The 15,069-nt window shown below is 31.1% G+C and overlaps 2 protein-coding genes across 3 annotated transcripts in view; both read left to right on the forward strand.

The window, feature by feature from the left end:
• Nucleotides 1-15,069, forward strand: part of LOC113385461 (homeotic protein female sterile-like) — a 70,377-nt gene that overhangs the window by 26,539 nt on the left and 28,769 nt on the right. The window lies entirely within an intron of this gene.
• Nucleotides 431-1,055, forward strand: LOC113386124 (39S ribosomal protein L17, mitochondrial-like). Its single transcript, XM_026623927.1, is given in 4 exon segments — nucleotides 431-506; nucleotides 509-627; nucleotides 685-939; nucleotides 942-1,055. Coding segments are annotated over 4 exon segments (564 nt in total).

Consider the following 15,069-nt stretch of genomic DNA (forward strand, 5'->3'; position numbering starts at 1 on the left):
AAAAGGAGATACTGAATTTAGATCAAGAGACTGTGGTAGGGGGTTGGAAAGATAATATGAAGATAATTCAGTTTCAAATTAATGAAATTGTTGCATTTAAGAAGGTTACTTTTGAACCCAATCTCTGGATGCTTGTTTATCTATGCTCTGGATAAAATGCTCTATTTTTGAAGGACTCTGGGGCACTCTAAGTTTATTCATACAAAAAGTGTTTTAAAATTTTAAATTAATTTCGAAAAGTTCTAGAATGGTCCTAGACTGGCTTATTTATCTATGACTAGAACCATATTCTCTAGAGAGAATTACAACCGAACTATAGCTGACATCTTTTGTATTCAATTAGTATATTTCTAATGGCGCATGGAACTTAAAAGGTTTGTATGTATACTAACTACTGTAAATGTCAAGTTTTCTTAAGTTATTATAAAAAATGAATCAAGCAGAAGTTACAAAACTAGTGTCTAGATTACGAATCCCCGTTAACCCCCATGTTAGAAAATTAAAAAATTTGATGGTCCTGAAGGGAGGTTGAGGAAATTGCAAAAAAACGTAACGGCTTTGATAAAATATGAAAGAATTGAATTGAACTACAATAGGGCCGATGAAGCTAGAGGCTATGCTGAACGAGTAAGTAGTAAAAAGTAGTTTTTTTTATTATCAAATAATTACAAAGTTGATTTTCAGCTTATATCGGATGCTATTCGTCATGGTGACACTCATAAAGAAACAATGGAAATGGCTGATTTTTGGATTTTAGAAAAACAATTTGTACATAAGTTATTCAAAGTACTAGTTCCAAGATTTGAAAATTATAATATATCATATACAAAGTTATATCAAGCTCCTAGAGAATATCCTGGCCGACACTATACTAGATCTGTTTTGGAACTTAGAGGAAATCCATTTCCACCTCTATCTCAGAAATATACAGGCAACAAATTTACTTACTGCATAATGTTTTACTTGATGAAGCACGAAAAGAATATCGATCTAAAAAATATGCTGAAATGGCTGAAAAAATGTTGAATCACCACCTGCAAACCCTTCTGTTGTGAAAAACATGCATAGAAACATATGAATTTACATATTAAATATATTTGTAGTAAGTTTTTTTTTTGATAAAAAAATGGAATTAATATAGTATAAATAAAAAAATGATAAATGCAACTGGGTTTATATTACCTACAACAATTTATATGAAAAGCTGTGATTCTGGTATGTTTTTAAGTTTTTATTTAAAATGTATATATATATATATATATATATATATATATCTATATATATATATATATATATATATATATATATATTTGATTTTATACTTGATTTACATATAATCATGGAAAATGTGATGGTATGCATGTATTACTCATATAAAATAGTAAATGTGATGGCAATATATATGCAGATAATGTATATTAATTTTATTTTGATTTATCTACATTAAAAATTACTGCATCGAACAATTTGGATGTATCTATTTATTGCATAATACATTATTATGTGATACACTTCATTTAAATAATAATCCTTTAATATAATATTGTTGACATTGATTAGAATATTAATACAATAACAGAAAGGATTGTTATAGATGTTGTATTCTAATCTAATCATTTTGAATTATAATTTGTTTTGCAGATTTAATATACTAGTTTTATGAAAAAAAGTGAAAAAACCTCATCCATTTTTCTATTTGTATAAATAATTAGATGATATCTTTATGCGTTTGGGTTGAAACATTGAACCAAATATATTTTGGCTTCTTATTATATATATATATATATATATATATATATATATATATACTCGTATATATATATATATATATATATATATATATATATCTGATTTAAACATATGTCTTAACTGCATATAAACATACAATCTGCATATATAATTTAATTTTATTAATTAAATAAGATTGAAGTTAATGCCACATTGCAGATTTTAGCAGGAAATATTATATTCAACATAACATGCCAAAGTCTGATGTGTGTGCATTTTATTACCTTAAATATCCGTCAATGATTTCTAAGTTTTTTTTCTAAATTTCAAATAATTTTTAAATTTAAATATATTTAAATCTAATAACACTCGGGTTTTTTTACAATAATTGTTAATGATTGCTAATTGTTTGCGGAAGTATGAATAATGAAATTGAATATCTTACTAATCTTTACTTAATTGGAAAAAGTTGGTGCTCTACATACAAATATTATGCATGACATATAAATGGATTAATTTACAACTAATAAATCCAGTATATGAGCTTTTCCAACTAGTATATAGTCATATAAAATTAGGCCCAACACAATTTAGGCTGTTAAAAAGCGTAATCTATTTGTCGGTAATCTTTATTTTTTTGAACCAACTAACATAATATGCCAATAACTTTTATTAAATATTTTTTTATTCAACGTTCTTACATCAAAGTAATTGACACCATAAAGTGGCAAAACTGCCTTGAAATGTTACTGTAATTGTTGGCATATTGACGAATGGTAGCATTTTCCATCAATGACAATTTGAAATATATAATGAATGGCAATAGTTTTATTATATTATTATTGATGTCCATATCCTAATTTAGTGTATCCTATTTGCGGAGAAGCCGCGTAGCTCTGCTGAGGCGCTGCTGCGTAGCCTGCCGGTGCTGCAGCATAAGTAGCAGGTACTGCTGCATAAGCATGCGTGGTGGCAGCTGGTTGTGGATGATATGCTGCTCCAGCAGAAAATTTACCAGCAGTGCCTGCTAAATACCCTGCTATATGTGAGCTTTGTGGTGCTCCGCTGTAAATAGCTTGTTGTGGTGCGGCAGCATAAATTTGTTGAGGTGGCGAGGCCGCTGCGTGATTGTCATATGCGGCGTATACCTGCGAAAATAACATTCATTTTATTTATTCCTGATGTACACTATGGATGCAGTCTTATCAGTGAAAGTAATCCGAATATAGGTAATTTGAAATTTATGTAATGTTCATAAAACATTATGAATGATGGTAAAATTAATAGTTTATTTAAGTATATAATATTATACTTATTATCTTCTATATATATAAAAATAGGTCGGTTTTTCCTTCCTGACGAAATAACTCCAAAACGCACGAACCGATTTCGACAATTTTGCATTCGTTGGAAAGGTCTCGGGCTCCGCAAGGTTTATAGCTAAGAAAATTAGTGGTGAATGGCATCGTGCCCTAATGCAAATTGCTGGAACTTCACGCACCGTACTTAAAAATTCGAGTAATGACATTAGTGAGAATTATCAGAATTATGCTTGGTTAAGTCAACGATCAATTCTTGCCGCAAAGAATAATGATGTACACGCACTGAATTTCACCATTCAATCAAAACTTGCCGGCGATTTGGTGACATACCAATGATTCTGACAGGTCTTCCGTTTGACTGCAATTGCAATTTCCAGTTGGCCCTGCGTTCGCAATAACAAGTCGCAAGGCCAATCCCTTAGTGTTTGCGGGATAAATTTCAAATAGATTATTTAGAAAATCATTGTTTTTCACATGGGCAGTTATACGTTGCCTGTTCACGAGTTGGAAAACCATCCGCTTTGTTTGTGTTAACGTCAGACCAAAAAACAAAAAATGTGGTTTACCAAAGAGCACTTCAGTGAAACGGATAATTTGCGGATTCACTTTCATTTACTTAGAGAAGTTCAACTAAAACACTTCATTTTTGTAATCGAAATAAATTCATTACTGCTGTATAATAAAATCAATTTTTTTCTTTTCAAATATAAAACAAACAAAAAATTTCTTCATCTTTTTCACGAAACCATCTGGTGGCGAAACGGAGTTCGTCGGGTTTGCTAGTTAATATATATTTATAAATATAATCATAAAGTGACTGTGAGTTGACAATGTGTTACTAAGATTTTATGATATCTATACCATGTTAATATTTATTCGATTATTTGAAATATAACTGGCGAACTTTTTTTTTAAGTGGATCAAAATTGAAAATATTTCATTAATATTACCTGTGAGCCTCTGGGCATTGCGTAAATATGTCCTTGTGGAGATGAAAACAGGGTATAAGCTCCTCCTGCTGGCGGATGGGAGTATGCTGACGCCTGTTGACCTGAGTAGCCAGCGGCTGGTGCTTGTGAAAATGCCACTTGTGGTATATATGCGACCTATTCAATTTTTTGTTATTTTCATAATATCTGGATGTCAAAATACGCAAATATACAAAAAGGAATAAAAATATTGTTGGAAACGTTATTTTTAAATACGTCTTGGAATTCATTATATTAAAATTTAAATAATAATTTACTTTTGATGCGCCTGCGCCTGCAATTCCTTGTGAGTATTGAAATTGAGGTGCGGCTGGTCCACCTCTATGCCCAGAAGATCCTAATCCTTGAGAAAAGCTGGCATACGACACAGCACCCTGTCCATGTCCAGAAGCACCGCCAACTGATACGGCTTTAGTTGCTGCTTGTTGCGGATAGGCCTAGTTGAAAATTTCGTGTTATCTCATGGATTTTTTTTCAAATTGGGATATGATCTAGTACAAATTTCATAAACGAGGATATATACCGTTTGGATCAAGGCCGGCTGTGAATATCCTCCTAACTTAGCACCAATACCAGCATGTGTCGTGTCGTAACCTCCAGCTGATGCATAATACTGCGCTGCCGGAGCAGCTTTAGCTAACGCTACCGGGGCGGGCGCGTAGTACTGACCGATTGGACTCGCTCCTTTGGCAATTGCTATGGGTGTGGCATAATACTGGCCAACAGGACCAGGTCTAGCGATAGACACAGGCGAGGCCGCATAGTATTGCCCAGCCGGTCCACCAGCACCTTTGCCTAAAGCTGCCAGGGCTGGTGCGCTATAAGCACCTTGAGCGGCTTGTGCAATCAAGTATTGCTGCTGATATCCATGTTGGGCAGCAGCAGGGCCCGCGTGACTGTAACCTTGTTGAGGTGATGCATATCCCTATAAATACATATCATTTTATTAACTTCCCGAAGGAGAAGTTTATGTTTTCATCAAAAAATCCAAATTGCTAATTTTATGTTTTCTCGACGTTTCAAGCCATTCTGAATCGAATGAGACCAAATTTGAAAAAAGTATGTGTGTGTGTATGTGAACAGATTTTTTGCCGTAAATCGACGTTTTCTCGAAAACGGCTGGGCCGATTTCAAAAATTTAAAAGCCATTCGATGTATCTCGACGAGGACTATCGTTTGTTTTGTGGTTTTGTGGGACAATCGGTCGAGACGTTTCTTTATAAATGGCAGAAAAGTGAAAATTTTTTCGTCTACGTTTTAGCCCGCACTTCTGAACCGATTATGAAAATTCAAAAACCGTTCGAAAGATATTGATTGAGAATCGTGCTAATTAGTTTTTGGTAGAGATCGACCGGGCCGTTTACTTGTAATAAAATTTTAACAAAAAAAATTTCGACGATTTTTATGATCATTTTTTTTACGGTAGATACCATAGTCTTCTAGAACATACTAAAATATTACGGCCCTACGACAACTGGTTTAGCTTTAAAAATTCGTCAAAGTTTGAAAAAAATTGTATGGTCTTTTTGGCATTTGTCAAAATTGGAACTTTCATAGACGTTTGCTCAAAAACGCCTGAACCGATTTCAGATATTAAAAAGCATTTGATGTATCTCGATGAGGATCATCGTTTCTCATTTTTGTGCGACGATCGGCGAGCCGTTTCTTTGTAATTTGGAAAAAAGTGTTAAACCTTTCGTCCACATTTAAGCTCATACTACCGAACCGATTTTAAAAAATCAAAAACTGTTTGAAAGATATTAGTTGGGAATTAGTTTTAGGTGAAAATCTACCGAGCCGTTTTCTTGTAATTAACTGTTGAAGAAAAAATTTAAGCCGATTTTTATGAATTTTTTTTAGCGATATATATCATGGTCTTATAGAACTTACTGAATTATTACGGCCTTACGACAAGTAGTTTAATTTTGAAAATTCATCAAAGTTTGAGAAAATGAGTAGTTTTTTTGACTTTTGTTAAAAATAAAATTAGACGATTTAGTTGGTATAACGATAGAGTACTTGGTCTTGAACATAGTAAACCATTAAATAAATAAAAACCTACGGAAACTGGTTAATTATAATTATTGATTAATTAAAATTATTGATTTTTGAAAATTTGCTTTTAGAAAATACTCCGAGTTAACGTGTTCGTTCATTCGTTTGCAATGATGTGTAATAAATCAACTCGGAATACTTATAATCACTCATAAATTAATTTATTTTTTATTGATTAAGTCGATTATTTACACATATCGGAAAGTTCATGTAACTTGCCTCAAGGCTAAATACCAAACCAACTAGTTTTGTATATATTTACCAAATGTTTTATAAATAATTGAGATGTCAGATAAAATCTTATGTTTAATAGTGAGTGATGCATGTGAATCGGGAAAATGACTTACCTGCGGCAAAGCATATCCTTGAGGCGCATATGCCTGAGGTGCCACGGCGTATGCTTGATGCTGTGATGCCAAAGCGTAACCTGGGTGACCCTGAGATTGCACGGGGAATGCTTGGCCGATGTAACCTTGTTGGCCGCCATACCCCAATTTTCCCAGATCGATTGCAGGAATCAGATTTACCTTTGGAGAAGTTTATTCAATGATTATATTTCTACACAACGGTAAGTTAACGGTGCATGCTTTGAATATCACTATGAAATACACATACTAATGCTTGTAAAATTATTAATTGATGTTGTAAACAATTTTTAACGTAAAATTAAATGACTTGTGTAATAATTAAATATTAATCATTATTATTCGTTTGAAAATAATAGTTTGATGCATATAATGTAAATTTAGCAACTGACAGACCTGTACCAGAGCACATGCGTATGTACAATTCTAGTAGTTCTCATACTTCATAAAATAAATCATAAGAGTTATTAATTAAATAAATACACCATGCTTTTATAATTAGTAATTATTAGTTTTTATTAGTAATTTTTCATTATACCAAAATCCAAAGATGTTCAAATAATGCGCATTTATGCTATAAGTATATAAAAGCATCCAATTTAGTATTATTATATTTGCCCAAAGCCTTACAAATCTTTAGAAATTGGATTTAAAATGTTTAGATTTGTGACGCGTTCTGATAACAGAGCTAACTATTTATGATTCATGATCAATATGATGATATTATAGTCCAGTCGTTTTGCCGGTACAGTACTCCGGGAATTCTGAAAAATGGTAATCTTATAGATTTCGAGGTGCTCTTTACGAAAATCAACTTTGCCACCTCAAACTTGAACGGCAAGTTGCCGCCATATTGGAAAAATGGCGTCAAAAAACAGCTTTTTTAAAATATCTCCTTTTTGGCTTATTCTACGATAAAAGTATTATTTTACAAATTAAACTAGATAAAATTTCCTATAATTCTTTAGAAAACCGTTTCTTTTGTAAAATTGATAGTTTGACAGTACGGCCGCCTCAAAGTCTTTGCTGCTCTCGCCGTAGTATTAAATCTCTCCATATATGACAGCACTTTGAACTTGACCACATTCTTTCTAATAAATAAATATTTTCAATGTTAAATTAAGCGAATAAGATCTTGAAATAAAATAATTCAAATATTTTTCTGTTTTTTTTTTGCTGACTTTTTAACACTTCGAGCTCCTTACTTATAGCTAATTTGCCATTGAAGTGTTAAAAAATCAGCTAAAAAACAGAAAAATATTTGAATTATTTTATTTCAAGATCTTATTCGCTTAATTTAACATTGAAAATAATTATTTATTAGAGAGAATGTGGTCAAGTTCAAAGTGCTGTCATATATGGAGAGATTTGATACTACGGCGAGAGCAGCAAATACTTTGAGGCGGCCGTACTCTCAAACTCAAACTATCAATTTTACGAAAAAACGGTTTTCTAAAGAATTGTAGGAATTTTATCTAGCTTCATTCGTACATAGATACTTTTATTGTAGAATTAGCCAGAAAGGAGATATTTTAAAAAAGCTGTTGTTTGACGCCATTTTTCCAATATAGCGGCAACTTGCCGTTCAAATTTGAGGTGGTAAAGTTGATTTTTGTAAAAAGCACCTCGAAATCCATAAGATTACCAATTTTCAGAATTCCCGGAGTACTGTACCGGCAACAGCCTTGACTGGACTATTATGTTACTACTATTTTCATACTCATATTACGTTATTGCATTTAATTCTGAATGTTTTAATTTGTATTTTCTTGATTTCTGATTGCTATTACCTTCGTAAATATTTGGCCTGCATACTGCTGAGGACCTGCTGGTTGTGGAGAATAGGCTAATTGTTGCTGAGGAGCTGCATATGCAGCTATCTTAAGCTGAGGCGGAGAGGTAGCGTAAGCGAGTGGCGATATGCTAGTTTTACTTCCGAAACCCTTAAAATAAGTTTTAGTAAAGCTAAATCTCGTTTTATTGAAAATTGGATTAATACTTATATACTTCTTAGATATTGGAATCAGCTGTATAGAATTCAACGACGCAATCGTATAGATATTTCAGATAATTTCAAATGTATCTATTTGTGCGTTAAAATATCAAAAGAATACCATTTTACAGTACGAAATGATATTTATATACAAGTTTATATATATGAATTGATATTTATAAATATCTATATATTATCGTATCTATATATATATCGTATATATATATATATATATATATATATATATATATATATATACGAATTATCGAATAAAGCAACCGTATCCAGTTATTATAAAAATCTATTAAAAATATTATTTAAATCATATAACCATATGGTGAACTATAAGAACATATTCAATTTATTCAAATTTTTGTTATTATACTATTTTTCCACGTATAAAAGTTGTAAAATATTTGTTTTTGTGAGTTTTTTCTTTAATATTAGAAAAGGACTATTTAAACAAAACATATCATAAGAAATATTATAAAGGTTGGATATTTACAAGTTTTATACTATTTTCAAACAGCATTGCATCCATGCTTACTTATCGATGGTTGCATCCATACTGAAGTTATAACTAATTTTTTTTATAGCAATCCTATTTTTTAATCTGTTGGTTAACTTGATTTCATGTAATATTTTCAAAATAAACTCTTCGCCCATATGTTGAAGCTGTAATAAATCTGTTTTGTGAGTTTATTTCCTTTAATATTAAAAAGGCATTGAAAAATTTACGCCGTAAAACAATATTATAAAGGTCGGATATTTACAAGTTTTATAGTATTTTCAAACAGCATTGCATCCATACTGAAGTTATAACTAATTTTTTTTATTAGCAATTTTTTTTAATCTGTTGGATAACTTGATTACTTTAGTATTGAGTTTAATTCTTTAATATTAAAAACTCATTGAAAAATTTATGCCATAAAATAATATTCTTCTTACTTGTACTTCTATAACACGGGTTCGCTGTAACACGGTTTAAGAATTGAGACCATCCCCCTCATAACACGGTACTTTTAAGATCGCATTACACGCTTTAAGGAACGTATATAATAAAACCTATGAAAAGCAAACTTTATTTAATCTAAAATCACTAAAATCGTACAATAGCTCAATAAATATGATGAAAATTTGATATATATTTTATTAGAGCGCGTACGTTCTATCGAAAAAATTCTAGGTTTATCCGAACAATATATTAAATAATTCTTAAGCAATTCTTTAAATATAATGAGCATGAAAGTTTATTACAGATTAAATATAATTTTGCTAAAAGCAAGTAATCGCAAAAATTTTATTTGCAAAAAATAATGCACGGATCTGGAAGTAGTAAAGAAAACTGCTCAGAGGATGATATTATGCAAAAAAAGGATCATTTTGGATAACACTTACTTGTTAATTATGACGACAAAAATGCATAAATGTAACAATATTTATTATAAAATAATGATATGTAACATGTTTTTTTGAATTCTTGGAATGTAACCCTTGTTTTTACTAGTTCTTTGTCCCTTATAACACGGATTTGCATAACACGCTAGTTTTCTGGAAGCAACTACCGTGTTGTACGGGGGTTATCTGTAATTTATTATCTGCTGGGTAAGTTGATATCATATATGTAATATTTTCAAAATAAACGCTTAACTGTGCTTAACTAACAATTTCAAGAGACATCTCAATAAATAGGAATATTTCAATGTAAATAGATTATCTAATGACCGCAACCCTTGAAAGTAAACTTTTAGTTATGTGTTTATTATTTTATTTAAAGACGCCTAAAATATACTTGGATGAATTATTGTCCTTTTTTTAAAAAAAAGTTAGCTTTGAAAATAATATTTTTAGTGGTGGTAATTCTGACTGACAATATGACGCCATTTTGACTGACAACTTATATGTGACACCTTCAAACACGTGCATTGGGCAATTGCAAGTATTGGGCCGATGAATTTGTACCGTTATTTAATCGAGCACCATAATAATATTTTATTCGGTATACAGTACTTTGATCCAGTAAAATCGCTTTATCCTTCGTTGCACCTAAAAATGTATGTAAAACCTAGCAATGCCTCGAAAGCAAAAGATGTAAATACGTATGTACATCAGTGTAAACGGTAAACTGTTTATAGTGGTTCGTAATTAAGTTCAAAACTAATTGATGTGTGATTTGTAGTAATTTACATGTGTAAATATCTTGTGAAATTTGTAGTGATTTATTAATGAATATGTGTGTAATTCGGCCAACCTGTGCAGCAGCTATTGTTGTGGCTTTCGAGGTTCCTTGAGCATAGGCCGCTGGCGTGCTGGCTGTGCCAAATGGTTCAGAAGTGTGTCCTACAGGTGATGTACTGGCTAAAAAATAAAAACACATAATTAATTATTAAATAAACTGATTTTTATATTCTTCCGTCTGTGATATATTTTACATTATCTGCGGCTAAATTTTTTTTTTGAAGGGTTGTTTTTCAGAATTTGTCTGAATTTGCATGCATCTCACCTACCAAGGGCTCCTATTTTTTTACAGATGAAGAGTTAATTAACTTCCCGTAGGGTAAGTTATTGTAATGGTCCGAAAATCGAAATTGAAAATTTTTACATTTCTCGACGTTTTGAAGGTTTCTGAACATTTTGGCATACCTCAGAAAAAATGGATGTGTGTGTGTTTGTGTGTAAGTGTGTATGTATGTAGGGATACAATTTTTCGTCCACGTTTTCGGGCGCACGGATTAACCGATTTGACTGGTTCAAAAAACATTCGATTCCTATTGATAGGGAGATGTGCTGATTAGTTTTTGGCAGAGGCAGGTCCAGCCGATTAGGAGATACGGAGCAAAGAGTGCAGAAAATAGAAATCGAGTTTTTGAGATCGATATAAATCGTCTATAAAATAAATTATAAAAGAAATCTGATTAGATAGTGAACGTTTTCGGAATAAGATAAAACATTTTGCAAAAGAAAGGACTTATCTCGGAAGCCCATTGCATTATAGAATAATTATTATTAATTTAGAAATATGAACAAACACCACTCTTTTTGTATTAATTTATTAAATAATATTAATTTTACAAACGTTTCGAGACTAGATTCGTTCATCATCAGTGTATTACAATATAAAATCTAAAATATGGAAATCTAAAGTAGCATTATGTGATATCTCCGGTACAACTTGATCGTACTCATTATAATTTTGTTAAATTTGATAAAATATTTTATAATTTTTTTTAATGATAAACAACAAAATTATACATAATATATTATATATTATGACCCTTGAATATAACAAATTATTTTAAATCTTGTCTTTGGCGCGTCTTCTGGGTCTCATATTTTATGAGAAACGTGCTATTTTAATCATTTAATCAACGTTTTTGAATCCGAATTTATCAGATTTTTTAAAAAAAATGAGTTTTATATATATTAAGGAAATATAAACATTCAAATTTCATTTTATCTATAATTTTTCGCATGAAATTTCATCTAAAAAACTACAATTTCTGTAAATCAGTCAAACCGATTTGCATCCAGATTCAAAGTTGCTATGATTGTATTAAAGATAATATAGTTTTATTATGATATAGTTATACATCAACTGTAAATATTTTTTAACTTTCAGTAGGGTAAGTTAATTAGGGTAATTTTTATATATTTTCAACGTTTCAGAAGTTTTTGAAAATTTTGGCATACCTTAGAAAAAATAGATGCATGTGTGTGTGTGTTCAAAAACAAATTTTCGTCGACGATTTCGCGAACATGGATTCACCGATTCAAATAATTAAAAAATTTCCTACTGATAAGGAGACGTGCTGATTAGTTTTTGGCAAAGGCATGTCTAGCCGTTTCGGAGATACGGGACAAAAAAGGCCAAAAATGGTATTTCAGTTTTTGAAATAACGGAGCGTCCGATTTAAATAATTCAAAAGACATTTTACTTGTATTGACGAAATGAACAACTGATGAAATTTTTTAAAGGCAGATCTAGCGTCTCCGGAGATACAATAAAAAAATGGAAAAATATTGCCATTTGACGGTCAAGAAGAACATTAGACATATGTACATCATATTTTCAGATATTTTATAAAGAATATAATAATAAGTACAAATTTTGTGTGCATTTATATGGGTTCCGTACCAATGTTTACACGTTAGACTTTGATACTTCGACTCCAAATCAGCTATGCAGTGCGATTGCTTAAAAAAATGTTCAACATTTTCAAAATACAAAAAAATTGAATTTTTCAGAAAAGTCAATTTTTATCAAAAATTTTAAAATTTCTCAAAAATGTATTTTTTCCTAGTTTTTTTTAATAATTTAGTTTTTGGTACGGGACGTTCCAGCAATTTGCCTTAAGAATTTTCTTTCCAAGTTCACCAAGTTTCCTTAAAATTACATAAAATCGATCATAAAGAATCAGAATTATTGGGACAACAAAGATGGTCTCATTATTATTTCTAACTAATTCAACCTCTTGTAATTAATTGTAAGATAAGGCGGAGATCGAAGGCGATCGTCGACTATCACTACTGAACTATTTTCTATCTAGCATTCGTTGTGATCTTTTGAACAGTTTTTCTTCGAGTTACCTTGGCCTGCGTAACCGAGCGGTGGCGACGAGGTTTCCGCAACTCCGCGCTTTTCCTGACTTTTCCCATTCGCCGGCGCTACCTGTTTGGCTTCCTCGCACAATGCCCAGCATGATAATAGAAGCACTAACGATGTAGTTCTCTGAAACAATTTTAATAAAATATAATCGTTATAATGGTACTAAATAATTTAAAATTAGTTAACTGGGTATTCTTGTTTTTTGGAAAGTAAACGGTTTGCAGTTACTTAGGGGGTGTCCGTTAATCATGTGAGGTTTTAAGGGGGAGGGGGGTCTAACATAAAATCATAAAATATCACTAAGGGGAGGGAGGGGTATAGTAAGATATCACGTGTATTTATTTTTTACCTGATTTAAAAAAAATCAAATATTTTCTAAAAAAAATGAAAAAAATTACAGTTTTGTCACGTAACTAAAAATACACGTGATGTTTGGTGGGGCAGGGGGGTAATTTTGAATATCACCATGTATCACCAAGCGGGAGGGGGTCCAAAAATCCTTAAACTTGCTCACGTGATTAATGGACGCCCCTTATATCTCTAGTTTTCCATCTAGATCAGTTTTATAAGATTAAAAATCTTTTGCTGAATGTGTGTACAATTTGGCAAACCTGGGCTGAGCAGCTATTGTTGTTGCTTTAGAAGTTTCTTATCAACTTATAAGTTAATTAAGAATATACATTTAATTCTATAAGAAAATTAGATCTGAAAATTAGGTGAAAATCTACCGAGCCGTCTTCTTGTAATTAACTGAAAAAAAATTAAGCCAATTTTTATGGAATTTTTTAGCGATATATATCATGGTCTTATAGAACTTACTCTAATATTATGGCCTTACAAGTAGTTTAATTTTAAAAATTTATCAAAGTTTGAGAAAATGAGTAGTTTTTTTGACGTTAGCTAAAATTAAAATTAGACGATTTACTTGGTATAACAATATAGTACTTGGTCTTAATAAACATACTAAACCATTAAAATCCTACGGAAACTGGTTCAAATATAATAATTGTTGATTTTTGAAAAGTTGCTTTTTGAAAATACTCCGAGTTAACGTGTTCGTTCGTTTTCAATTATATGTAATAAATCCACTCATAAATCAATTTATTTTTTATTGATTAAGTCGATTATTTACACATATCGGGAAGTTTATGTAACTTGCTTCCAGGTTAAATACCAATACCAACTAGTTTGATTTTCATTTTAACATATATAACACAAATTAAAAATGAAAGGGTTAAGACTTTTTTCAACGATGGTTATTATCATAAAGTATTATGATAATCATCAAAAAAAAAAAATTCAATAATTCTCAATTATGAATAAACGGTCCCGAAGATCTTCACGAAAGACTAATCAACATAATTCACAACATGTCTTACAAACAGTAATTGAATTTCTAGGCTCGGTTCAGAATTTTTAACCAAAACATGGAAGTTTGGCCAAACACACTTAAACTTTCTTAAAATGGTCTCGAAAGATTCAACATGACTTAAAGCATCCATAAGCATTCAAGCTATTTTTACTATTGCCATATAGTAATTTTTCATTCGTCATTCAATGCGTTATAATTATATTGTTTTGCAAATCAGGTAATCTTTGATTATGCCGTGCGATGTTGTTTATATGGTAGGTCGTTACGTACGCTGCACCCATTTTACTTTCATTTCAGCGGTAATCTCTCGAATGTATCATTTAAATGATTCCGTCATACGGAACAGATTTTGCTTGTCGGAAAATTTGCAATGATCAATCCACAATCGCTTTCTGCACGATTCGATACAAATATGCATATTCGTATATCCGCACAATATTCAATTGTTTTTATTATTACACAGTTTTATTTAAAAAACAACACAATTCCACTATAAAATTCATATAGGAAAAGTAAAATTTATAGCACGAACCAATTTATTGTACAATGAATTGTTTATAAAATGCGGATGTTGTTGCCCACCGGTTGGCGTTTGTTGAGCCTATATCGAAGTTTTTCGATATAGACTTCTAGTTATGC

This window comes from Ctenocephalides felis, unplaced genomic scaffold (genome assembly GCF_003426905.1).
Source record: "Ctenocephalides felis isolate EL2017-DRISC unplaced genomic scaffold, ASM342690v1 CF-g0.4_SCAFFOLD_03571, whole genome shotgun sequence".
Taxonomy (NCBI): domain Eukaryota; kingdom Metazoa; phylum Arthropoda; class Insecta; order Siphonaptera; family Pulicidae; genus Ctenocephalides; species Ctenocephalides felis.